Source organism: Saccopteryx bilineata, chromosome 1, assembly GCF_036850765.1.
Source record: "Saccopteryx bilineata isolate mSacBil1 chromosome 1, mSacBil1_pri_phased_curated, whole genome shotgun sequence".
In the NCBI taxonomy this organism is placed as follows: domain Eukaryota; kingdom Metazoa; phylum Chordata; class Mammalia; order Chiroptera; family Emballonuridae; genus Saccopteryx; species Saccopteryx bilineata.
Window position 1 is genome coordinate 399,372,301 of NC_089490.1, and position 26,464 is coordinate 399,398,764.

Sequence of the window (26,464 nt, forward strand, 5' to 3'; positions counted from 1 at the left end):
CTTCCAGAAGCCCAAAGTAACTGTGGAGTGTGAGGGTGGGATGGAGGGAGCAGCCCCGGAAGTGGGGCCTCCCCACAGCGGAGGCGCGTGTCCCAGAGGCACTGGCCCTTGGCTGCAGGTGAGCCGCTCTTTCTAGCCCAGCAGCCTGAGGCTCCCCCAAGTGTCTCAGGGCCCAGGACCACCAGAAAGACACCCCTCAGCTGTGGTACTGGGGGCACGCAGGGGGCCATCTTCAGCCTCGGGGTCTGGAGACCTGCACCCAAGACACCCCCTCCCTTGGTCTCTGGATACAGAGCCTCTGCCTCAGGGCTCCACCCACATCCTTTCCACGGCTGGAGCATACCCTCAGCTTCAGACTCCCCTTGGGGCTGGCAGACCCCCCAGGCCAGATTCAGTAGGTACCCAAGTCACCCTGCCCACCTCAGCTGACCACATCACCTCCCTGCTACTGCATGGACCTGCCCCAACCTCCAGCCTCTGGTCGCAACAGCCCAGGCGCCTCCCACTGCAAGGTCATCAGAAGTCTCTAGAAGCCTAGGCAAGGGGTGTGTATGCTCCCATGCTCTCATCCAGGCTGCCACCAAGGCCCAGGTTCCCCGGACAGGCAATCCGGTGCTCCCTCCATGCTCACTGCCAGCCTCAAGCACAAGGACCTCAGCTCCTCTCAGCCACCCGCCTACCTGCTCAGATGAGCAGCCCTGCACCCCCACCCCCACCCACCCCGTGCCACTCCACACCCCCCAGTTCCCAGTCGGCACTCAAGGCTCGCCCCTGCCTTGCCCATCTGGTCTCTCTCTGCAGCTGGAAGGAGCAAGCAGAGACCAGAACGCCACCCCCAGGAAGCCTTCCCTCCCGCCCTGCTCTCCCCCTATAGCGGCTCTCTCACTAGACCAGACCTCAGGTCCCAATCTCCCCGGGGGAGTACATGTCTGGCCAAGGGGTACCGTCCATCCAGCTCACTGCTGGGCACAGAGCAGCTGTGCAGTACTGCCCTGCTTGGCTTGGCAGCCCTGGCAGAATGGCCAGCCACCTCCTGGAGACTGGGGACAAGGAGGCTTTGGGATCCAGCAGAGACCTCTACTAGTGACCTAGACTCTAGAACATCAGGTTCAGGGACTGATGGGAGTTGCAGTTCTGACCCCAAGAGCTGGTGGGAGTTGTAGTTCCTAAACCTGCATCCCCTACATCCCCACCCCCGGAACTCATGGGAGCTGTAGTTACTCAACTTTCTAGGGAAAAGTCTCCCTCTTTCCTTCCCAGCATTCCTTGGCTATCAACCCCAGGACCCCAAGATAAGGACCTCACTACTTCTGAGGGCTGGGGCACCAGGAGACCAGAAAGTGCCTCGCCAGAGGGCACTTGAGGGCCTGAGGGGTTGGGCACAGCAGGAAGGGAGAAGAGCTACCAGGGAGAGCTAAGGCCTGGCATCAGGCCCTTGGGCTTGGGCCAGGTGGCAGGGACAGTCGCCCCCTCCCATCAGCGTCGCAGTGGGCCCCGGGGCAGGGGAGGGGGGAAAGGTACTCACCAGTACTGGGCTCACACTCCTCCAGGTCCTCGTCATCGCTCGGACACTCAGCCGAGGCCACCAGGAGGTCATCTGTGTTCTGGGAGGGCGAGAGGAGGGGTGGGGAGAGAAGAGGGGTCCAGGGTGGGTCAGCAGACCCCCACAGCCATCTCTTCAGGTGTGGCATGGCACAGGGGACAGGGCTCTGGGCGGAGACACACCCTGGCCCATGCCCTAGCTCTCTCCTCCCTGGTGGGTAATGTGGCCCTTCATTCCTGTGTTGCAAAGGAAGACTGAATGGCACCCGCCCTCAGCCGCCCCCCATGGCTCCTGGGGGTCAGCGAGACAGCGGCACGTCCCGACATCTGGGGAGACCAGACGCCAGACATGGGGCCTCGGGGCTGGAGCAAGGGGACCCAGGGACAGGAGGGAGACAGGCCAGGGGCCTCTGAAGACAGCCTGGGCAGAGGGGAGCAGGACTGAGGGGTTTCTCAGCTCCAGCCTCACAGCCCCAACACCCTCGTCTCCCTCCCAACCCCCTTCCTGAAGCCGGGGAGCCAGGCTGCACACAATAATTAGGGCTAGAGTTGTCATGACAACGGGAGTTGACTCTGTCAGCATTTTTTCTCCTCCTGATTACAAAGAAAGAGAATCCCCAAGATGAGTGAGTGTAAGGAGGGGGATCCTCAGGGGGTGTTAGGGAAGAGACCCAAAAGGAGGGAAACCCAGAGTCCAGGCAGGAAGGCGGCCTGACAGACGGCCGGGGTCGGGGAGGGCCTGGCTGAAGGTCAAAGGTGGGAGAAGTCTGCGGTGGGGAGGGGGTGAGAGGGTGACCTCTTGCCTCTTCCCCGCCCCCTGATCTTCACACCGCCACTCTCACCCAAGGGCTAGGCGGGGCCTGGAGAACCCATCTGTACTCTGCATCTTTTTTTTTTTTTATTCCATTTTTTTTATTCTTTTTTTTTTTTTTTTTTTTTTTTTTAGAGAGGAGAGAGAGAGGGAGAGAGACAGAGAGAGAGAAAGGGGGAGGAGCTGGAAGCATCAACTCCCATATATGCCTTGACCAAGCAAGCCCAGGGTTTCGAACCGGCGACCTCAGCATTTCCAGGTCGACGCTTTATCCACTGCGCCACCACAGGTCAGGCTGTACTCTGCATCTTTGTCCCCTCCTCCAGCCTCCCCTGTGGGGGCTTCTCCAGCACAGCCATGAGCCCTGAGGGGTCCCACCCCTCTTCAACCTGCCGGTCTGCCCGTCACCCTCTCACTGAACCTGGATGGCTCTTCCAGCCTGTGTTAGGAAGGCACTGGCCGGCCTGTGTTAGGAAGGCACTGGCCGTGTTGGGTGCCCCGCTGTGCGTGGAGCTGGGCCTTTCTCCCAGGGCTCGCCACTCCTTGGGGCAAGGCCTGGCATTGAGTCCTCTCAGCTTTCTTGGCAGCGAAAGCAAAGGGGAGGAGGTTCAGGGCTGCCGCTCTGCCTGGACGGGCCTCTCGGCCGGCTCCAGGCTCCCGCAGCGCAGACCGCAGAGGCGAGGGCCCTGGAGCCGGGCGGGCCCGAGCACCCACAGAGGCTAAGGGCGGGCTGGCTGGTGGTGAAGGCAGACACATTCCCACGTGGCCCCCGGCTCCTCCCTCAACCTGGGGGGACAGAGGTGCCTTTAGGCCCAGAGGCCCAAGAGCCACAGCAATGGGGGACAGAGAAGCTTGGGGAGAGGGGCAGGGACACTAAACAAGATCCCATGTGCCAGGTATGAGCACTCCTAGACCAACAACGTTTGGTGGTAACAACTAGAAAACTCGGCTGGGCCCCCAGGCTGCCTCCGTAAGTCACACATGCTCGATGGCTTCGGCCATCAGGAGAGCCAGGCCTGCCCCACCCCAGGGGGGTTCTCTTTCTCCAGGTATGGCCCCTTCTGGTGCTCCCCCGGGTACAAGACAAGACAAATTCAAGTTACCTGGGCTTCACCTGACCCAGGGAGAGCCCCTGAGCGGGAGGGGCGGGCGTGGGGAGGGCAGAGCACCAGGGGACTGTCTGCACCGACACCCACTGAGGACAGGGAGGCTCGCTGCACAGTGGCGCCTGCTCAAGGTCACAGGACTTGTGAGAGCAAGGTCCCACTGCAGGGGCTCCAACGATCAGGAAGAGGCCGCTCCAGGCCTCCGCCAGCCTCTGGAGAGGGGCTGCCACTGCCAGGTAACCCTCTCGCCCCTCCAGGGCTGCCACTGCCAGGTAACCCTCTCGCCCCTCCAGGGCTGCACCTCTGCGCCCTGCGCCCGTGCTGCCCACACAGCCCTGGGCATGGCCTTCTTACAAGACGGGTAGTAGATGGGGTCGCTCCACCTTCACCCCCAGGAGAGACCTCCTCTTACGGGGAGTAAGTAGTCTTCCCCGGTCTAGCTGGGCTATCAAACTGCCCCTCAGCTCTAGGAAGAGTCCTCTAGAAACAGTAGCCACCTCCACACGTGGGGTTACCAGGGCAAAGGACACTTCCCGAGAGGAGGCCTTGCCTGCCTCATCGGAACCATCACCCCAAGGACCAGGGCGGCAGCCTCCAGGATCCAGCCAGACCCTCCGGGCCCTCCCCTGGACGCCGCAGGTGCTAGGCAGACATCAGTCCTGACCCCACCTGAAGCCCCACCACCTGTCTGCCAGGCCGAGGGGCCCTCCCCTGGACGCTGCAGGTGCCAGGCAGACATCAGTCCTGACCCCACCCAAAGCCCCACCCCTTGTCTGCCAGGCCGAGGGGCCCTCACCTGGGTGGTGCTGTCCCTCAGCGTGGGGGAGCGGCCCCGGCGTGTGGTCGTCGTGGCCATGGTGGTGGTGGTCTCCATGATGGTGGTGGCCATGTCAGCCAGCAGGGTGGTGGCCGTGGTCTCCGCGCTGAGCAGCACGGACGGTCCCTCCCCCACCAGGCGCAGGTGGCCCTCGGTCCGCACATTGGGGTCGCTCTCGGCGGCCAGCGCCAGCACCTTGAGCCCATTGTAGTAGAGGCCGGACACCTGGCCCTGGAAGGGACGGCCCTGATCCCGGCCCCCGATCTTGATGGCAGCCTGGCTGTTGAAGATGGTCAGCTGGCGGCCTGGGGGTGGGGTGGGGTGGGGGGAGAGGAATGGGCAAGGGGGACAGACAGAGGGGAGACAGGCAGTGGGGGGAGGCCAGAAAAGGATGGGGAGAATGGAGAAGAGCCAGGGGAGGGAAGAGGAATCAAGGTGGAAACCAGTGAGTGAGGGAGGGGGGAGGGAGAAACAAGGAAGGGACAGACACCAGAGGGAAAGTCCTTGTCAGCCAGAGCCCCCAGCCTAGCCAAGCAGAGACCCCGGGGGGGGAGGGTCCCCAGGGCACACATGGGCTGGAAAGGAAGCCAGCTCCCCCCTCTCCCCCCATGCTCATGCCTCTGACCTTCCCATCGCCCTCTGCTCTCCTCTTCAGGGCCATCACACACCCCTTCTCTCCCTTCCCTCAATTTGATCCCCATCTTGTCCCACTGCCCCCCAAGCACCCCACACCCCGTGCCCAGCCCCAAGCCGTGGCGCCCTCAGAAGCAGCAGATAGAGCACACGAAGAGGCAGAGACAGACAAGGCAACTGCCAGGCAGTGTCGGTGGGCGTCAGGGCAGGGAGGGAGGCGAGACCAGGGGGTGGACGGGACCGTGAGGGGGCGGAGCACGGCGTGAGGGTGGGAGAAGCCACAAGGGCCTTCCAGCCCTCCCAGGGGCCGCCAGGCCAGCAGACTCTGGCCAGGCCGCCCTCTCCCCCCGCCCCCAGGCCCCGCCACCGCCCTGGGTCAGGCCCGGAGAGCTGAGGCCTCCCTCCCTGCCAGCCTGCGCAAGCACAGAGATGGAAAATGTTAAAGGGACCTTGCTTTGCTCGCTGACAGCCAGAAAGAAAAGCGCTCCAGCTCCAATCTCACCCCTCACTCAGCAGGTACCCCTCCGAATTCCCGCCAAGATGGGCTTTTGCTGTTCTGTTTGGTTTTAATGGATCTGGGGGTCGGTTTAACCCTCTGAGTTTGTTGCTTTGGTTTGGTTTTTAGAAAAGATATTTATTATGTTTAAGTTTAGATTTAACTTTGGTTTTGGTATTGCTTATTTGGGGAGGGAAGGGGGCGGAGGAACCACTACGTTGCCCCCTGCTCCTCCGGACCTTCAGTTGTTGGCTTTAGGGGGTTTAAGACCTGGCTTAGCCCTTGTTAGCCTCTGGTTAGTGCCTCGTTAAAGATCTGGTTTAGAGTTAGGTGCCTGTAAGCCCTGCCCCTAAAACCTGGGCTGAGGACAGTCCAACTTGTGAAACCCATACTCTCTGGAAACACAAGTTCCCTGGGACACCCACCCCTTCTGCCTGGCCTCTGGCCACAGGTGTGTCTGCTGCTCCACCCTTCCGCTCAGGCCCTCCCCCTGCCCAGCACCTCACTGGGCCCTGGAGCAACAGCTGCATCTTACAAAGGTGGGGGCCAGAGCCCAGAGAGGCTGAGCACGAGTGAGTGGCAGCTGGGACACCAGACCCAGAGAGGCCCTTTGAGGGCCACCGCGTCCAGGGTTTATTCCCAGGCCTAAGAATGATGAGAAAAATTAAGAATAGGTGGCGCATAAGAGTCAAAGGGGCTTGGGAAGCAAACATTTCACAATCACACAAGTGTTCTTTCTCATGGGACTTCTCAGAGCCTTTATAGAACCAATGTCCCTGGGTGTCCCCAAGAGGAGGAGACGGGACACGGCCTTTCCTCAGCTCACTTCACAAGCCTCTTGATTGTGAAGCACCCAATGCTTCACAGGACATATTTCGGAACTGGAAAGTTGATTCATTCAATAAATATTTATTGAGCACCTCCTATGCGCCAGGTGCCGACAGGAAAGCAGTCCCTCCAAGGGTGCCACGTCTTGTGCTCCAATATGTTCTGCTCCTCACTGCATCTCACCCTCACAGCACCCTGTGCGGGGGCGAGGGGCCCGAGAGGCGAGCACGGTCCCTGTGCTCCCCAGAAGGGAACCGAGGTACCGGCAAGGGCCTCTGGACCCTCCTGACTAAAGCCACTCAAGAGGTGAGTTCCTCTTTCCACAGCTGGGGAAATACTAGAATATTGAGCCCAATCTTTCCCTTCCTAGGAGAGGAAACAGAAGCCTAGAGAGAAGGCGTGGCCACGCAGCTAGTGACGGACAGCTGTGGTTCCAATCACCAGCCCAGCTCTTCCCCAATCTGGCCCACAAGTCCTGCCCCTCCGTGGCCCGGGGCTTGTCCTGCTCTCCCTTCCCACTGGGGTCACAAGTTGTCCCAGCCTCAGCCCAAGCTGCTCCTTGGCCTCTCTAGTTCCTGGAGAGGGAGGTGGGTAACGAAGAGGAAGCTACATAGGTTAGCAAATCTGGCCCCTGCGACCCCACCTGCATGAACTCCTCAAAGGGTTAAAGTTCGCCCCGCTGGAGAGAGCAGCCCAGTGTGGCTGGGGGCTGTAGGTTTTAGCGATGTCGGTTACAGTCCCTTTAACTTTTTGTCCTGTTACAGATTTATCACATCTGGTTATCAGCATGTTTAGTCCCCGCTTGACTGTGTGGGGGCTGGAGGTGACCTTTGGGGTTTTTAGTTGGGGGAGGCCCCAGTGGACTTTAAAATCACAGTTATCAGCTGGTTAGATGGAGGTTTAACAGTTATACTTCCCCCCTAGAGTTTAGCCTTAGAGGTACAGAGCTCGCCCCCTCTCCAAAGGGAATGGGATGGCTTTGCCCTTGGCCCCAACTTCCCTTGGTGACAAGCCGCCTTCTCCCTCACACCCTGCAGTGCCTGACCACACGCGGCCCCTTCACGGCCCGCTGTCTCCCTCGTCAGCTCAGCCCACGCGGAGACCCCAGGGGACGGCTCCCTCTGCCCCTCTTCCCTCGTCTCTTCCCAATCCCACTACTTCTAGGGGGCCTCCAGAGAGGGGCCCATGGCCACTTTCTTGGGGGGGGGCCTTTCCAGGTGGGTCTGAGGCCCCTAGTCTATATCCTTTTCTTCTCAGATGCCCCGGGTGAAGTCTTCCTAACTGTCCTCGGATGCTAGGGTCAGCGTTTCCTGCTTCCCCAAGCCTTCCTGCTTCTCAGGCGCTGGAGCCCTCAACTGGCCTTTACGACACCTCTGAGCTGACCACCTCCCTCCCGGCCTGCATTCCAGCCTGCCTTACTGGGGTTGACTAGACGACCCTAGTCCCAACCTAGGCTTAAAAAGAGAGGAGAACTCTTGTAGGAAACACCCCCACCCTTGCCCAACAACAGCGCTCTAAAAGACCCAGATCCTTGACTACAGAGAGAAAGGGGGCATTGTAGCGGGACAACTGTCCCTTCACTGAGGGGGGGAGGCGGGGGCGGGTGATGGGGAAGGCATGGATGGGGAAAGAGAGAGCTCTGCACCTTTAAGATAGTGTTTTTAAAGTTAATTAATTAATTAATTAATTCTGGTTAATTACCTTTGTCGAGCAGCCACTCATCTACTACTCGACCAAGCCGGTAGGGGATTCTCTGTCTAGCAATCGCCAGGCGCTCGTTATCAAAGTTTCCTTGGAAAAGTTTAGAAAGACAGTAGGTTTCTCAGGCGGCGAAGTCCAAAGGAGTTAGAAAAGTAATTACGCATTTCTCAGGAGACTCAGGGAAGCAGCAACATCCAACAGAAAGGGGGGACAGTCCACCCAAGGCGGGAGAAAAAACGCTGGGTCCCTTGTCCTCCCGTCCCCTCCCCTGGGCTCCTAGGCTCCTGTCCAGAGCCAGCCCCACCCTGAGGGCAGGCGTGACCCAAAGGAAAAGAGAGGGACAAAGAAGAAAAGGAAAGGGGAGGAAAGAAAAGGCAGCTGGAAGGTCAAAGGTCAGCGGTGAACCAGTTGTCTCTGAGCTCAAGCTGTCGCCCTGTTCCTTCCCAATCCCAGAGTGGGGCAGCAGTGGGAGGGGCATTTAGCGGGTTTATGTTCAGGGGGGGGAGGCCTCTGCGGCCCCGCTGGTTACTGCGTTTAGAGGGCGGTTTAGAAGTGGGAGGGGCAGGTTAAGCAGGGGTTTATGCGGCATTTAGGGGGGAGGCCCAACACACTCATTGAACAGTGAGAATTCAAATTCCCTTCTCCAAGCTGGTCTCAGCTCCCTTGACCTTCGGTGCTCACCCCCCAACTTTCCCCCTTCCCCCTCCCCCCACAGCCGTCCCACCCCCAGCTTCCACCACAGCCCCAGCCCCACCCCGACAGCCCCAAGCCCACCACTGCTCACTGCAGGCACTTCCGGTCTCACCCTGGTCACCGCTCTCTGTCTACCAGCCCCACTACAGGTGACTTCCCTGGTGACCCCAGCGTGGTGCCTGGCATGGCGGCTGGACCATCCCAGCAGCCCCGTCCCCCTCACTTCTCCCAGTTTCTTGGTGCCATCTCGCCTCCTCTTCCACCTTCTTCCCCAGGCCAGCGTTCCCTCCCTACAGGCGCCCAGTCCTCCTCTGCCTGGTGGCGCCCTCTCTCCTCCCCCTCTCAGCTCCATTCTAAGACCCTCAGAGGCCTATCTATGCTCAGGGACTCTCTCCCTTCTGCCCTGGGCACCCAGCCCAGCTCCTGACCACCCTCACTCACAAGCCTTCCTCCTTCGGCCTAAGCCCCGCCCCCTCAGCCTTCAGCTGGGCATCAGGATACCCGTTCCTGTCCCCACTCCCCATGCTGCAGGCCCTGGGGACAAGGATGGGGGATGTGTGCATGCTATGTGCATGTCTGTGGGTCTGTGGACAGGTTTGTCTGCATGCTTGGGAGATCTGTGTGCTACTCCCTTGTCATGAGCTGTGGGTGACCCCAGTCAGCAGCTGTGGACGTGGAAATGATTTCCTTTGGGAATCTGGCCAGTCTTCCCATTGAAACCACTTACACGTTGTTCAATAGCATGCACTGGGGGGGGGGCTTTTCTTCTCATCTCCCATTGCACAGCTGCGCTCGTCTGCCCAGCAACACCTGGGCCTGAGCCTGCCGGGGTGCACCTCCTTGAACGAGCACACCATGTGCCCATGGGTGCATGGTGGTGCCTCCCTCGGTGTTATGAGTCAAGGAGACACTGCCTTCCCTACATATTAAGGTCACTCATGTTCAAGTCGAAAATGGATCATTCATTCATTTAGTCACTCAACAAACGTTTCTTCAGTGCCTGCTCTATCCCTGGTGCTGGGTATTAGAGATGGAAAGGTGAAGGCCCAGCCTTTGCCCAACAGAAGCCCCAGCGAAGTGGGGGGGAGGGGGTGGCTGGCAATGACTAGCCGTGTTCTGTGTTCTGTTAGAGGGCGCAAGGGTATCCCCCCTGTGGGCAGGGGTGCAGGGAGCCGGAGGAGACACTGAAGGAGAGGTGTGGTGGCCAGAGGGCGTCACACAGGGAGGGAAGTGCACGGGCAGAGGGCCGAAGGCCAGAAGGTATTCAGGGGCCCCCTTGCGTGGCATACTTGGGTGTCTGTGTGTCTAGGTGTTTGTCCGTGTGTGTGTCTGAGAGAAAAGGAAGAACATACACCTGCCTCACTGACACACGGTTCTAACAAAGCTGATCTGGCACTTTCCTCGGCTTACGTCAGGAATTCTCACAGTATCGCTATGAGGTAGGTATTATGTCCACTTTCAGAGGTGGAAACTGAGATTCGGAGAGGTTAGATGACTTCCTAGGAGGCTGGGATTATAGGCTCCCTTGCCGGGCGTCTGGGCGCCCAGGCTCTCGGCGCACGTGCACTGCGGCCTGGCCTGCTGCTGTTGCTCGGGCAGCCTCTCGGTGCGTGCACTGCGGCCTGGCCTGCCGCTCTTGCTCGGGCAGCCTCTCGGCGCACGTGCACTGCGGCCTGGCCTGCTGCTGTTGCTCGGGCAGCCTCTCGGCGCGTGCGCACTGCGGCCTGGCCTGCCGCTCTTGCTCGGGCAGCACGCCGCTTGCATAGAGGCTCTGCTCACAGCGCACACAGGCAGCCACCAGGCCCTCAGGGTACTAGGCTCTGCAGGTGAAGGGGCACCCAGCAGCCTTCCCCACCCCCAGCCAGGGGTCCCCAAGCAGAGGAAGGCAGGGTGACTCCTGCAACCTGGCCTCTGGCCTGCTGGGCTCTCTGGGGAGAAGCTCTGGACCCGAGCTGTGACTTCATGTGGTGAGAGTGCCTCCCACAGTCCAGCTCTGCCCAGCACGAGCTGATGTCTTCACTGCTACAAAGATTGCTCTGATGTACATGTGCATGAGAGAGATGTCTCACGCCCACAGGGCAATCACGCCCACGCAGGCCTGTCAGTGTCTGTGCACGTGTGGAACTCAGCCTAGGACTGCTTGTGCGTCTGCGTGACCTCATGCACATCAGGCCCTTCGTGTAGCCTAGCACCACACTGCAAGGCTATTTCTCTCATGTCTGTCTGAACATATGAACATCTGCAGTCACCCCGGTGTCCGGGGTTGGCCTGTGTGTCCACCAGCCTCTGTGTTTATTAGTCGGCCATGCAGCTCTACATGTCCAGGGCCTGCCCGAAAATGTTTGGGTTCAAGCTCACATGATTGTCGGTCGTGAGACTACACTGGCATCTTTCTCCCGGCACGAGCGGGCCCCCGGGGGTCTGCACACCTGCACCTCCCACCGTCCTCTGCCCATGGTCAGCTTCTCTGCCTCCGCCTGGACTCTCATCCCTGCCCGAGAGAGGCAGGCACTGTCCGCTTCTCAGGCAGCACCGTGTGCGTGACTGCAGCGCCACTTAGCCCTTATCTCCACATCGCTGTGTTTCTGTGCAGTGCTTCTCCCCTGCAGTGGCTCGATTTCCCCTCCCTCTTTATCTCCCTCTTCCTCTCCTCCCAAGGCTCTGTCCGCGCTTTCCTCACTGGCTGGGACGGCGTGACAGCGTCCCATCTATCTCTCTGCCTCAGTCCGGGAGCTGCCTCCGTCCTAGCTGCCGGCTCAGGGACTCTCCCTATCTCTCCATCGCTCCTCCCCTGGTTCCCTCTCACGTGGAGGCTCTTTCTCTGCCTCCCTCAGTATCTTGCAGAGTCTCTGCTTCCTCATTTCTTTCACGTCCTCATCCCTGTCCCTCCCCTGAGCTCCTCACACCTTGGTTTGTCCTCGGGACCATGGCTGTCACCCTGTTGAACTGGGTCTGTTTGTGTCCCTGTGCTCGCTGCCACCTGCAAGCAGCGGCTGTGTCCCCATCACCTGTGTCCCCAGGGCCTGCCTAGCACAGAACCTGATAATACCTAGTAGGTTATCAATAAAGGTTTGTTGAATGCACATGACCATATTTTTCACTTTTTTCACTGGTTTCTCTCTGCCTTACCCCCTGAGACACGTTGGGGTTCCTTATCTTCAGGTCTCCATGGTTACTTCTCTCCCTTTATCTAGGTCTCCTAATATGGATCTTCGACTTGCTCTTTGTAAAGGCTTGGGTGCGTTCTTCGGTCCCGTCCTTGGGAACAGCTCTGCCTACTTGCCAGGGTGTGTTTCAGGTTATTCTGGATCTTCTCTCCTTGGTTTCTGCATCTGCTGCCCTGTTTCCACCTGTCCCTCAATTCTGAACTCATCCTTTCCTCAGCTGGGTCTCCCCTTTCTCTGCCCTTCCTCCCTTCCTCCTCTCCCTCATCCCCACATTGGCCCCTGACCTTGCAGCCTTCCCACTCAGCTCCGCCATCTGTCCCAGCTGTCATACTCCAAGGATCACAGTCTTGCCCAGTCCTACAAAACCCACTGGTTTACTTTAGCCACGCCTATCCTGTCCCACTCCCATGCCACGCCTTCATGGAGCCTCACCACGTAGCCCCGCCCCCGATGTAGGCAGTGCCCCTATCAAAGGCCACCCAGCCTGCTCCGCCCCTCCCACCACACCTCCTCCATGCGCCCAGGCCACCTACCTGCCGGATACCGCTCGTTGACTGGCCAGCTGTCCACCTGCAGGGTGGCGTTGCCACCGCTTCTGGTGAAGCGCACCACGTGGTATTTGCCATCACTCACAATGGCGTTGGGCTCGTCAATGGTAATGTCGTCTGTGCCCACATTGAAGATCACCCCCACAGTGCCCTGGTCCTGAGGACAGAAAAGGAGATAGAGGTCAGCGACTGGAAGGGACCAACTGTTCACTCCTTCTAGAACTCCACCTGTGACCACCGCTGGCCTAGCTCCAGGGCACTTCACAGCCTGACAACACACCTCTCCCAGTCGTGTCTTCACTGGACACTCTCACCTGCTCAAAGAGGTGGGCAGGCCTGCCCCCCTCCCATACACAGGCTAGGCAGGCACTGTGGGTGCCGGCCTGGACTCAGCACCTCCACTACCCACAGCTGCCTCTTGCCCTTTGCTTTACTCAGAATATTCACAAATGTTCACAGGACACCTACTCTGTCCAAGGGCCCCTGAACCCAGGCCTCAGACAGGATGACCAGGGCCACGCTGGGGACCAGTGGGAGCACAGAGGGTGGGGTCACCCTAAGGCACAACCTACAGAGAAGTCCGCAGAGGCCCGCCCAGTGCCTGGGGAACGTCTGACCTCCTCCGCCCCTCCATCCCAGCCTCAAGCCTCCTCTCCCTGCAGGATCAGCACTGAGCAGGTCCCCAGGGGCTCCCACACCAGGGCACTAGCATGCTTCTCCTGGCAGCCCATCTGGCCCCATGGAGGTCAAAGGGTTGAGTGTGGGGGAAGCCCCTCGGCAGTCATGGGGGCAAGGGTAAGGAGTCTGAACTGTGTGTTTGGGGCAGTGACGGGTATGGAGAGATCAGGGAGACAGACCACATCAGACTTAACTAAGGAAAGGGGGTGTTGGGTAGAGGATGGGGCTGGGGGCTGGGGGTGGGAGGCAGGCAGAGAACAGACAGGGACCAAGGCCTAGAGAAAGAGAGTAAAGAGTCAATCTGAGCAACCTCTGGGATCTAGGCCCCGGGCTCCAGAGAGACCCTGCATGGGGACCCTGCAGTGGCCACCCAGGATTGAGACCAGGAAGGTTCTGCCGATGGTGCCTGAGTAGGGGGGACAGCTTGCTTCACCAAACCCCCTAAAATGTGGTAGGCTCTCTGTCGGTACTGGACGCACACGCTCCCTTCACCCCTACGGGCAACCCTCTGAAGAAGCTTATAGTATCCCCATTTTATTGAGGAGGAAACTGAGGCTCAGGGAAACTAAGTAACATCTCAAAATCTCCGAGCCCATAGGAAAGCAGCCCCAGCTGGTCTGACTCCGAAGCCAGGGCTTTCTCCAGCTGCCAGCTGGTCTGGGGAGACACTAACTCCAAGGGCTGGCATGGGGAGTGACCGAGAGGCTGTTCTACCTCTAAAAACAAAGATATGTAAAGAAGCCAGAGGAAGGCCCACTAGTCTTCACCCTGAGCCCCTACCCCACTCACGCCCTGCATTCCCTGCAGCACCCCTGACTGAGGCCCCCGTGTTCCCACACTCCTCCCACACAGGACAGACATGGGCACAGGCTCTCTCAGTCCCCCGGATCACACAGTCACTGAAACCCAGCTCATTACAGAACGCACCGCACTCCTGGGGTCCTCCCGAAAGGCTGCTCCCGCCCCACCCGGGTACGAGGCACCACTCAGCTGCCACCTCTTGCATCCAATGGAACCAAGAGGCACGGTGGCACTGGGGGTGGGAATAGGGAGGCTCACAGAAGGGGCAGGGATTGGGGTCTGGCGGGCTGGGAGGCAGGGTGTGCAGCTGTGGCTCACTTGGAAATCTACACCCTAGTCCTTCCCCACTTGTGGATCCACTTCTCCTCCTAGAACCTGGGAAAGCCATGCATGCGCACACACATGCACGCACATGTGCACACACAGTCATACATGCATGCAGCATCTCTCCTTCCCAGATACAGTAAAGCAGGGAAACTGAGGCTGGCCTTGCCTAACAGAGTACTAGCAAGCCCCCCCAATCCACCACCCATAACTGACAACATCCCAGGGAGAAGAGTTATCATCTGCTCCCACACATGTGAGGGGGGCTCCCCAGTACTATTGTTAGTAACAGCACCACCCAGCAGAGCGTCAGCCCTTTGGACGCCTCTGAGGGCGTCTCCCCACGAGGCTCAGCTGGGCAGTGCAGGCGGTCAGGTCAAGGAGCAGGTGCAGCCCGGGCGCCGGGCGGGCAGAGGGCCAGCGGGGCAGCTGGAAGGCCGGGCACCTGGGTTTCCGAGGAGGCAGTCGAGCTCAGAGCCCTGCACTCTGGGGAAGAGGCAGCTCCCCAGAGCTGCTCCCAACGTGAAGTCAGTTGTCACTTCTGTTAAAGTCATTAATTCCTAATTCCCCAATTACCTCATTAGGCGGCGGTGGGGAGCACGCGGCCGCTCCTACAGCAAATAATTATGGGAGTCAAAATTAATTTGGCAAAGTGGAGCGACGCTTTATTAGAAACGTCAAATTGCTTTTCTCTTATTTTGCTGCCGCCTCCCCGCTCTCTGAGAGCTGCTAATGTCGCTGTGGTGGGAGCTGATGTGTCACCAGTGGGGAGGGAGCTCGGGGGCTGTTCCCAGGGGGCCGCAGCCCATCTGGTCCCAACTCTCCCTTGAGAACTGGCCTCTCGTGGCTGCCACATTTCTTCCAGGGCCCCTGCCCTCCCTAGGCCCCCCACCTGAGGGCCAGGCACCCCCTCCCTCCCCCTGCAGCACCAGGCACCAGGCCCTGCTCCTCCTAACCCTGCACCAGGCCAGGCCTATGGGCAACTGCTGGGAGGGGCGGGGGAAGAGCTCTCCTCCTGCACCCCGACCCTCGGCCCTCTCTTCTTAGCACTAGGGGGCGCCTGTGCTCTAGACCCACAGGCACAGAGACACACAGAAGTTGTCAGAGAGGCAGACACAGAATCCATCCAGGGGGCAACCACAGATGACATCAGCTAGCACAGGGATGTTAGCCAACTCCAAGTGCCTCCTCAGGGCTGGGCGATGTCCTCAGTGCTGTATAGACACGCTCTCACTGAAACCCCCCAGCACCCTCCCGTCCCCCTGCCACGCCGCTGCACAGAGGAGCAGACTGGGCTCAGAGAGGTGAGGTCACTGCACAAGGACAGAGCGAGGCAGCGGCAGAGCGGGCACTCCAGTCCGGGCCCCCGGCCCCAGAGCCACGCATTGCTGCTCACGACTGTGGGGCGAGAACAGCAGCCCTCGGCCACAGAAAGGGTCCCGGCCACGCATGGTCAGGAGACTGAGACAACAGCAAACACCCCTCCACCAGGAAATGCGAACACAGCCACACACCCAAGCGGAGGCCGCAGACGCAGCCTCTCTCGTCATCCCCACGTTCACACCGTCACTCCTGACACAGTCACCGGCCCCCACGGTCACCCACACAGTGCCTTGCACACGCAGGCCGAGACGCTGTCTGCCCGCCTCCCTCTCGGGGGACCGGAACTCCCGGCCCCTCCCCTCCTACTCTCCACTCTGCACCCCTCCCTCCACGCTCCCTGCCTGTGCTCCCCACTCAGCGCCCCCCAGCACCACTCCCGCTCGGGCTCCGCTCTGCCCATGGGACCTCTCCTTTCACGTCCCTCCTGTGCGCCCTGGCGCTAAGGGGAAGGGTGTGCAGCCATGGGACCTAAAACACTGTTGGGTAAGAAAGGTCCAGGCGCTACAGCCCCAATCAGATGGGGGGGCAGAGCCGAAACAAATCACACACACACACACACACACACACACACACGCGCGCACCCTGGCCCCAAGAGCTACAGCCCCAATCAGATGGGGGGGCAGAGCCGAAACAAATCACACACACACACACACACCCTGGCTTCCTCATCCCTCTTAAAGCCCAGGGACTCCCAACTCCCACCCAAACTTTCCCAGCACACAGCCGACTTAACCTGCCCAGCTCGGGGGTCCTGGCCAGGGCGGACGTGGCCAGGGTCTCCATGCGGGAGGCAGGCAGGGAACGGAGGGCGCCGCAAAGCGCTGTGCAGGTGGAAGTAGAGACTGAGGTCAGAGCGCCAGGGGTTAAAGCGTGGACAAGGGCCAGGGAGAGGCTGAGAGCAGAAATGACATGGAGCAAGGCCAGAGGCAGAGGTGGGGAAAGCGTGGGGAAAAGAGGGGGCTGCCTGAAGACCAGATTCCCACGGGAACTGCAAGGAGACGAGCTGTGGAGCCGTAGGAGCCCTGAGGGAGGCGCTGGGAAGGGAGAAAGGTCCAGGAAGGAAGCAGGCAGGGAGGGGCTGGCAGAGAAAGGCAGAGCTGGATGGGAACTAAGGTCAAGGTAGGGTGAGGCGCTGGGCCTAGAGGTCAGAAATGAGTGAGCTCGGACAGAGACGCTGGCTGAGGGGTGGCAGGCTCAGAGGGCAACTGGGAGGGCAGAGGTCAGAGAAGCAGAGGTCAAGGGCAGGCAGAGCAGGGGCGGGGTTTGAAAGCCAGGTGAAGCAGCAAGGGTGGGCTGCCCTGGGACAGGGAGGGGGAGGGAGGGCCGCAGGAACAGGTGCAGGGCACAGCGGGCTGCCTCGGGCAGTCCAGGACTGGCAGACAGCAGCCCAACGCTGTCATTAATGTGGGGACATTTCCAAAGGCTGAAGAACAGCCTGGAAGACTCAAGGAGGCCCTGGACGGCATTCTGAAAAGTCGGAAGACATCGATGGTCTCAAGGAGTGGGGAACAGGGACTTCAAACCAGCAGAGGGACTGTGGGCGTCTCATGAATGACCAGGAAGGGAACGGGTCTCAGAAACAGAAGCACTGAGAGGAAACCGGGACCGAAGGGACAGAGGTTCCGGGTGTTCACACGAGGAGCAGATCTGAGGGACGGATCCCACGGCAATGGAAGGGCTGATGGGATTGGGGGCAGGAAGGCTGAGGGGCCGGGGGCCGGAGCCCCAGTTCCTTACGATGTGCAGCTGCAGGTAGTCTCCGAGGCCCGAGGCGCTGTCCACCCGCACCAGCACAGCGCTCCGCTGGTGCGTGCTGAAGCCCACGGCCAGGCGGTCCATCCTCGTGCTCGGCCGGTCATTGGGGGGCCACGTGTAGGTGATGAGCGCTCCCCCCTTCCCAAAGATATACGTGGTCCCGGCTGCAGAGAGAAGGAAAGGGAGAGGGAGGTATGACATCAGGAGGCTAAGATCAGCAGGTTCTTGGGGCTGTGACCAGAGCACTAGGACCCCAGGGTTAGGGTACAGCGCTTCAGCCGGGACGCCCACAGCAGCCCGCAGGCCCTGCAGTCCCGGGGAGCAGTTGGCAGGAGGGTGCCCGGGTGAGAGGCTGTGCACGTGCACAGACAGATGTAGCTGCCTCATCAACAATCCTGGCTTTAATTACAGCAAACAGAGAGGTAACAGAGAGAGTGTGACACAGAGAGAGCCCAGAGAGAGGCTGCAGGAAGACCGAGAGGACTCCTGGTGCAGGTCGAGTCCAAGGGGCCTGAGCTGGACCAGCTCCCAGGGCTGCAGAGGCCAGTGCTCAAGGTGTGTGCTCCTGTGGGCCTGCGCTGAGCAGGCACCGAGGCAAGAGGCGCCCCGGGCGATGGCAGGAGGAGGGGCAGGGCTGTGCTCAGCTCTGACTCACAGCCCACAGGTTGGCACCCCTCCAACACCTGCCTCCCATCCCTCCCAGGCCCTTGGAAATCCTGGTCCATTTTCCCAGGACTCACTGCTTCCACTCGCAACTAGGGGGCTGCCTGGGTCCCAAAACAGGGGGCTCCTGGAGCCCTGCCCAGAAAAGAAGAGACAGACATAGGGGGTTGGGGGGCATTGAGACTAACAGCCAGAGAAAGAAGGAGGCAGAGAGACAGATGGACGGAGAGGGACAGAGAGGGGTGTAGGTGAGGGAAAGTGGGAGAGTGGGAGCAGAGATGAAGGCTCCCTCTCCCTGCCCTCCCGCACCCCACCCTCTCTCCCCCTGTCTCCTCTTCTCCATCCGGCTACCGGGGGTGGGTGTGAGGTCCCTAACGATCTCAGCCCCAAAATAAACCCCATTAGTCTCCATGTTCCCTCCTGCGGCTGACTGGGCTCCCTGGGGGTAGAGGGTGGGGGCAGACTGGCGGGCAGGTGCGGGTGGGGGCTGGTCTCCCCGTTTCCGGGAAGGGATCCTTGTCTGTGAGGCCTACAGGACTAGTACTCTGGGGCCTTCAGAGAAGGGAAGAGAACAATCTTGCATTCTTTAGAACATAAATGGGGCAGATGAGATTCATAAAATGCTTAATTAAATAATTAGCCACTAACGACTCCTCTCCAAGCACTTCTTGAGGGGAGAGGGGTTCAAGGAAGATTTATCCAGAGAGGAAGGAGAGTCTGACCGGGGCCAGAGGGAAGAAGTCTGGTGGGGCTGGGAGAGAAGTGAGGCCCGGAGGTGGGGGAGCTCCCGGGAGCTAGAGCACCTGGGGGCACGGGGCAGGGGCAGGGGCAGGGGTCAAGGGCTGGGGACAGGGGTCAGGGGCCGGGGACAGGAGTCAGGGGAAGGGGCAGGGGCAGAGGTAGGGACAGAGGCAGGGGCTGGGGCAGGGACAGGGGCAGGGGCTGGGGCTGGGGCTGGGGCTGGGGAAGGGTCAGGGGTCAGGGGCAGGGGCAGGGGTTAGGGGCCGGGGACAGGGGTTAGGGGCCGGGGACAGGAGTCAGGGGAAGGGGCAGGGGCTGGGGCATGGGCAGGGGCAGGGGCTAGGACTGGGGCTGGGGCAGGGGAAGGGGCAGGGGTCAGGGGCAGGGGCAGGGGTTAGGGGCAGGGGCAGGGGTTAGGGGCCAGGGACAGGGGTTAGGGGCCGGGGACAGGAGTCAGGGGAAGGGGCAGGGGCTGGGGCAGAGGCTGGAGCAGGGGGCAGGGGCAGGGGTTAGGGGCAGGGGCAGGGGGCAGGGGCAGGGGGCAGGGACTGGGGCTGGGGCAGGGGCAGGGGCAGGGGGCAGGGACTGGGGCTGGGGCTGGGGCAGGGGCAGACACTGGGGTTGGGGCAGGGGCAGGGGGCAGGGACTGGGGCTGGGGCTGGGGCAGGGGCAGGGGGCAGGGACTGGGGCTGGGGCAGGGGCAGACACTGGGGTTGGGGAGGGCCTGAGAACTTTCAAGTAACAGGCCTGCTCTGTCAGGGTGGTAGCCCAGCCAGTGACACTGAGGCAGGGCCCCTCAAGCACCTCAGGGTCTCCCCCTCCGGGACTCAGGAGCCCCACTGTAGTTCAGACAGTTAAGTTCAGGGTCAGGGCACTCTGGCCCAGGAGTTCCCAGGCTCCCCAAAAAGAGTGGACTCCTGGGAGCCTTGGAGGGCAGCACCGTCCGCAGGCCCAGGGAGGAGCTCAGGAGAAGGCTGTCGCCTGGGTCCCAGAGAGGCAGGAGGCCAGCAGGAGGCTGGGTGGAGGGGAGCAACCACTACTCGCCGGGCACGTGTATCAGTGCCCTCCATCGCCCTAGGCAGGGCCAGAGAGGACAGATGATCCCCAGAGCCAGCACAGGGGTCGGAGAACCACCCTGATGTCTAAACACTGCCACCTCCCTCAGCACGTGACCAGGACAGCACCTCCAGCCCGCACAGGGAGCTTGGCTCTGCCCGCTCCAGACCCAGGTGTCCTTCCTACCTGAGGGCCCTGAAGGGCCAGGGCTGAGGGGTCACCCCTCAGGACGGAACCCCAAGGTTAGGGTGGCGAGTTGGGGGGGGCAGTCCTCAGTGAGCTGCACCCACAGTCAGGGTGGGCCCCCGCCGGGAAAGGGCAGGGCCTGAAGGCCGGGAACAGGGTAGGCCTGAGCCAGTAATAGTCTCTCCACTCCCAATGCAGCACTCTGAAAAATCGGCTGTTTCCATGGCAACCACAATACCCAGGGTCCTCCCTTCTCCCTCCACTCACTCACAAACTGCTCGGCCAGATTTGGGGGGCGGGGAGGGCCAGGGCAGCTAAGATGTTGACCTCCTCCACACACACCCTCCCTGCCTCCTGCTCACCCCCTTGGCTCCAACACTTCACCCACTGAGACGAAGGAATGGCTTATTGGGTTTCTTGGTCTCTCAGACCAGCAAGAGAAATGCCATCTACCTGGGGCCTGCTCCCAAATCTCCCAGGTCGAGGGGAAAGAAGGCCCTTGCTCTTCACTTGCCCTCCCAGCAACCCAGACTGCACACTACCCTGGGGGAGCTCTCCCTGAGCCCAGAGAAGGCCGGAGGTGCAGGCAGCCACAGGTCCCCCTGGGCAGCGAGGCCCAGGGATCGGAGGCAGCATGCACACCCCAAGCCCCAGGCCCCACAGCCTGCGTCCCCAGAGACACGCCCACAGGCTCCACACCAACACAGAGACCCAGCGTGGAGAGGCTGAGCCCCCACAGGAGACGCGAGGCAGCCGGGAAACATGGCAGCAAGCACACAAAGACGGGCCATGGCAGGCGGCGAGCGCAGGGGCTGGCAGGCGCAGGGCAGGAGGGCGCACAAGTCCTCGCCCCCGAGGCCGAGGGAACCTGGGCTGCCCGCCCCTGCTCAGCCAGGCCTCCCCCACCCCTGGGATTTATTACCCAGCTGTTCTCACACTGCGGCCAGTTTACTGCACCGGAGGGGCGGGAATCTGTAAACGCCTTAGGCGTTTATTACACTGTAGGGGAATCGGGCAGAGACACTTCTGGGGCTGAGGAGGTGAAGGATGAATGGTTTGTTGGACTGGGGCAGCACTAATTACCCTGGGGAGACATTTCTCTCCCCAGCCCGTGCTCCTGCCAGAGGGTGCAGAGGGCAGGGGAGGAGGGAGGGGCAGGGGAGGGAGGAGGGGCAGGGGAGGAAGGAGGGGCAGGGGAGGGAGGAGGGGCAGGGGAGGAAGGAGGGGCAGGGTCCTGCCACGTCCCCCCTGGATTGGACCCTCCTGGGCCTCTTGCTTCACACCCCACAAAGCACCCTCTGCCCTAGCCACTCCCGGGGGAAAGCACAGAGCTATGGAGTCCAGGATGTCACACCACATCTAGAACTTCTGAAAGGTCTGGAAAGGCTGCAGAGTAGAGAGGGGCCCAAGTCAAGGCCCAAATGGTGTCCTCAGTTGGTCCAGACCCACTGTATTTTATCTCCCAGAACACCACTAGTGAGTTCTGTTGGGCTTAACTTTTCAGGAGCATCGCACGTCCTTGAAGCCCAAGACGAGACCACTCTGATCCACCACCCAAAGGCCCAAGGCTGGCACCTTCTGCCCACACCCAACATAATCCCCTCAATGCCTCCTAGGCCCAAAAATTCAGTGACCCAGTAAAACACTAAATGATCAAGAATCTTCCATAGAGTTCCCACACACCTGCATTCTAGAAAAAACAACAACAACAACCAACCATTAGCAAGGGTTAGCTAACCAAGACCCAGACAACAGACTCGTCTCATGCAAACACCCCGAGCGGGGTGCTCCTGTGGTCAAAGCTGCACGTGCAGACCCTGGCCTCCCGCCTTCCTGCGGCGTAAGCCATGGCAGAAACCTTCCGGTAGGTAAAGAATCACGGAAGGGTAAAAAGTCCTACACAACCTCAGAAAGCCACATGCTCGGTGCCCACAGCCCAGCTCTTGTACGTGGACCCTCCCAACCCAGAGGGATCTCCACAGATCCAACCCCTGGGTCCAGCTGTCTCTTGATCTAGAACCCCAGAATAATATCCCTTCAAGTCATCAGCCCATTCTTAGCCATAAAACATCCAATTAGAAACCCAGGTTAACACACCCGCATCCAGCATCAGAACAAATGATAGCCCCCTTTATAAGCTGGAGGGGTGATGAGTCCAGAAGCCCGGGAGCTAATGACCCAGAGCTGAGCTGGGACTGACCCCCCAGTCCTGGCTTCAGAGGGGACCAGAAATGAAGGCCGGGCCTGAAAAGCTCCTCAAGGACTCTGAAACCAAAGCTTGGGTCAAGAGTCAGGAGAGTGTCACCCTCTCAAGCCATTTTTAGGACCCAGCTATCCTGGCCCAATCATGGCTCAACCAGCACCAGGTGCAAGGTGTCGTGGGTATCCGGTAGGGGTATAATGTCACAGGAGGGGCTGGGGGACGAAAGGGTCAGTGGAGGAACGAGTGAAGAGGAGGGAAGGAGTACCAGAAGAAATGCAGTGAGACTCCCCCAAGGGAAGGAGAGAAGCATGTGCAGAGAGAGAGGCTCCCCCACACTCGGGGATGCTAAGGAGACACTGGGGCAGAGAGGAAAGGTCTCCCCTGGCCTAGAAAGGTCTTCCAAGCTGGCCTCTTCCTCCAGCCAAGCATGGGGCCCCGGAGAAGCCTGGCCTTCTGCCACTCCCATGACGAGGTGAGCAGAGGTACAGTTCAGCCATGACAGGTGGGGTGGCCCCCCCAACCCCCGTCCCCTGACCCTCTTCCCTCCTCTCACCTAACCCTTAGGGGCTCCTCCACCCAGTCTCCCACCTCCTTCCATCAGTGGTGCCCTTCGGCTCCTCTGCTCCTACGTGGCACTGGGCAGTCACTGCCCCTCCTGGGGCTTCTCCCCCCCTCTGCCTAGCAAAGGGGTGGCCACCTCTGAGACAACCCCAGCACCAACACTCCATGGGCTCCCTGCCAGCCCCCAGTGCTCTTTCCTCCACTTCTCTCCCTCCCTCCCAGGCTTCACATCCCGACTCCAGCGCCCAGAGCCCTCCCTCCACTCCGCTCCTCTCTGGGGGCCAGTGCCTCTCTCCTTCCCATTCTTCTTCGACCAGCTCTCCTCATCACCCACACCGCTCTCCCGATGTCCCCGGCTCCCCTCTCCTGTCTCGCCCCTTTGTGCCTCTCCCCATTGCCCAGAAAGACCATGTCCCAGCTGGGCCCCTCTGGGAACAACACTGGGCCTCAAGGAGGGACAATGACAAGGGGATGGGGAGAAAGACAATGGGGAGAAAGAGTTAAGATGAGGAGCAAAGTGTGGGGTGAGTGAGTGGAAGAACGAGAAGGAGGTAGGAAAGGTCTGATGGAGAGGTCCTAGCTGGACAGAGACTAGACAAGACAAGACGAGGCGATGCTAGGGAAGAGAGACGAGGCGATGCTAGGGAAGAGAGACGAGGCGATGCTAGGGAAGAGAGAAGAGCGATGGAGAGGGGGCGGGAAGGGGACACGCCTGGGAACTGGGTAAGGAGAGAGTAGAGGCATGAAAAATTAGATAAAGATGAAGTAGGAGAGAAGCAAAGATGAAGAGACAAGAGGTGGGAAGATGGGAAGTGATGCGGAGGAACAACGACCGGGACGCGAGGACGGACAGATGGACAGCAACAACGGGGAGGCAGAGAGGGTGCAGAGACAGAGACGGGACGCCACGGTGGGCCTAGACGGGCGGGATGGGGATGCAGGCGTGGAAGAGGAGGGAGGAACAAAGATGAGGTAAAGAAGCGAGAGGTGATGGCTGGATAGAAATGGGAAGCGAGGGAAGGACAGAAGGGGGAGGCAGCCAGGGTACGGAGGGCGACCTGGCGCAGGCGCAGTGACAAGAGGTGACAGGAGTAGTAAAGATAAAGGCAGTGGGAGCAGGCAGGTGTCAGAGCGCCCAGGGGGAGGCCTGTGTAAGAGGTGATGAGAGCACAGGGAGGGACGGTGATGGAGACATGGAAGTGGGAAGTGGTGGCGGGCTGAGACGGAGGCCCGAGACGGAGGCCCAAGACGGAGGCCGGGATGGAAAGCCACAAAGCATCAAGACGGGAGCAGCCTGAGGGCTCAGGTGGAGGTGATGAGTGGTACCATACAGGAGGTGACAGAGGTCCAGAGACCAGAGGCAAGAGCTACAGAGCGGAGGGAGTGGGGTGCCCTAGGGCTGTGATGGCGAGGTCCAGAGGGGGAGTGATGTGGAATGCAGAGAGGGGAAGAGGGAGGTGATTAGTGAGCAAAAACAGGGGGTGACTGGGTCTCCGGGACAGGAGATGACTGGAGCTCTGAGATGGAATGTGAAGCAGGGACTGAAGCGAGACAGGACTAAGTCTGACGTGGAAATGGAAACGTGAACAGGAAGAGACTCAGGAGGCAAGGGGCGGACAGCGAGTGGATAGTGTGAGGGTGCAGCGTTGGGGCCCAGAGAACACGGAGGGCAGAGACGGGGGTGGCAGGTCCAGAGATGGGACAGGTGACACAGAGAATCTGAAGGGTCTGAGACATGAGGTGATGAGGGGACTGAGATGGGAGGTGATGACAGGCAGAAACAAGAGGTGACAGAGGTCAGGAATGGAGCTGGTGAAGTCTGAGAGGAAAGGCAGAGTAGGCAGAGATGGGAGGTTAAGAGGGGCTGAGGTGAGGTGACAGGAGTGGAAAGTGACATGGGGCTGACCCAGGAGGTGATGGGGACTGACGTGGGAGGTGAAGGGGCGACTGGAATTGGGGGAGTCAAGTCCAAGCAGTAAGGCTATAAGGGTGAGAGGTGCTGGGGACCAGCAGTGGGGGCAGGGCGGAGGCAGTGGGGTGGAGCAAGGAGGCAGCACTGAAGATGGAGGGAGTGAGGCCCAGAGGAGGATGGGACAGGGGAGTGAGCTGATTGGCAGGTGTGGAAGGGCAGGAATGGGGAGAAGAAGGGAAGGGGGGGTGAAACTGAGGCAGATATGAAGAGGGGAAAGAGGAAGAGATGGACATGTCAGAGGTGGGGATGACAGATGGGACAGAGGCAGGAGGGTGGTCATGGAGGGACAAAGATAAGAAGATAATGGGGTGCAATGGGGTGCACAGACGCTAGAGCAGCAATGGGAAGGTGAGGGTGAGGCAGAGGTGGAGGTAAGCCAGATGGAGAAACGGGGCAGCGACGGAGGAGGTGATGAGGGAGGGAGGCTGGGGAGGGCAGAGCTGGGCAGAGGGTGAAAGGCAGGGGCTGGGAGGTGGTGGGAGAAGAAACCATGAAGGTGGTAACGAACCAGAGCTGGGGAGAAGGAGCGAAGGGGAGGCAGAGGGAAAGTGGCGAAGGCAGAGATGAGGTGATAGAAGAGGGGCTGCGACGGAGAGGCGAGGGTGGGGCTGAGAAGACGGGAGGCGAGGGGCGCAGGCCGCAAAGCAAGGGGCTGGGCCTGGCGCGCGCAGGCTAGGGTGCGGCCCGCGGAGGCCAGGGCCGCGCACGGAGGCCCGGGGCCCGCCGGCCGGCGGCACCGGCAGCGCCACTTACCGTGCCCGCCGCGGGTGAGGAAGGGCATGCGGTTGATGGCGATGGGCACGGTGCCGTGCTTGCTGTGGAAGTGGTGGACGTGGTGGGTGGTGCTGAGGCTGGAGGAGACCCGGGCCCCCTCGGCCGCCCCCGGGAGCAGCAGCAGCAGCAGCAAGAGCGGCAGCAGAGGCGGCGGCGGCGGCGGCGGGGGCCCGGGCAGGGCGGGGGGGCGGCGCGGGCACCCCCCCGGCCCGCTCCCCCCGGGGGGCATCTCGGCCCGGGGCGGCCGCCTCACAGCCCCATGGCCGCGGGCGGGGCGCGGGGCTGCGCAGCCCGCGAAGCCCCCTCCGGCTCCGAGCCCCGGGAGGGGGGGAGGGCTGAACAGAAGGAAAACCGGAGCCCAAGCCTCGGTTCGGAGCCAACGAAATCAACTGGATCCCGCCGGGGAATCCGGGGTCTGCGGAGCGGCAACGCCAAGGTCCAGAGCGCCTGGGTCCATCGCGGGCAGCTAAGGGTCTCCCCGCCTCCCAGCGGGGTCGCGGCGGCACGGGGGGCCGTCAGATACCCGGGGGAGCGCCCGAGGGAGGGGGCATCGTTCCGGGAGGAGAGGCAGGGAAGGCGCGGGGCCAGGCGGGCGAGGGACAGCGGGGAATCCTGCGGAAAAACCGAGCCGGGGAGGGGCCCGGAGGCGAGGAGCGGGGGGCCGGCGGAGGAGCCGAGGCCGGCGGAGACCAGGGCGGCCGCGCGGCTGCCGCCGCTGCCGCCCGACGGAGGCCCAGGAAAGGAGGGAGCGGCCGGGGGGAGGGGGCGGGAGAGGGGGGAAGGGAAGCAAATCCGGGTGAGGGGGGAATGGGATAAGGGAGGGGAGAGGAGAGAAGGGGAGCGGGGCCGAGCTGAGGAAAGGCGCGAGCCTGCGAGATTCCGGCGGAGCGATGGAGGCAGCGGAGTGTTGCTGCAGAGGCAGAGAGGCTGGAAGGGAGAGGGAGGAGGGCGACGAGGAGGGAGGGGGGGGGAGCGGGAGGAGGAGGGGCCAGGGCGGAGGGACCCGAGCGGCTCCTGGTCTGCGG

At 61.1% G+C, this 26,464-nt stretch overlaps 1 protein-coding gene across 28 annotated transcripts in view; it reads right to left on the reverse strand.

The window, feature by feature from the left end:
* The window catches only part of NRXN2 (neurexin 2), a 111,120-nt gene that overhangs the window by 11,868 nt on the left and 72,788 nt on the right, over nt 1-26,464 (reverse strand). For 17 of the 28 annotated variants that reach the window (XM_066251912.1, XM_066251906.1, XM_066251904.1 and 14 more), the window contains 5 exons: nt 17,266-17,447; nt 12,328-12,499; nt 7,935-8,024; nt 4,256-4,581; nt 1,526-1,604 (listed from right to left, as the gene is read on the reverse strand). In XM_066251912.1, coding sequence (XP_066108009.1) covers nt 1,526-1,604; nt 4,256-4,581; nt 7,935-8,024; nt 12,328-12,499; nt 17,266-17,447 — 849 coding nt within the window. Of the gene's footprint in view, nt 1-1,525; nt 1,605-4,255; nt 4,582-7,934; nt 8,025-12,327; nt 12,500-17,265; nt 17,448-25,418; nt 26,394-26,464 lie in introns of those variants that run through there. The other 11 variants (XM_066251929.1, XM_066251915.1, XM_066251913.1 and 8 more) reach the window with 5 other exon arrangements.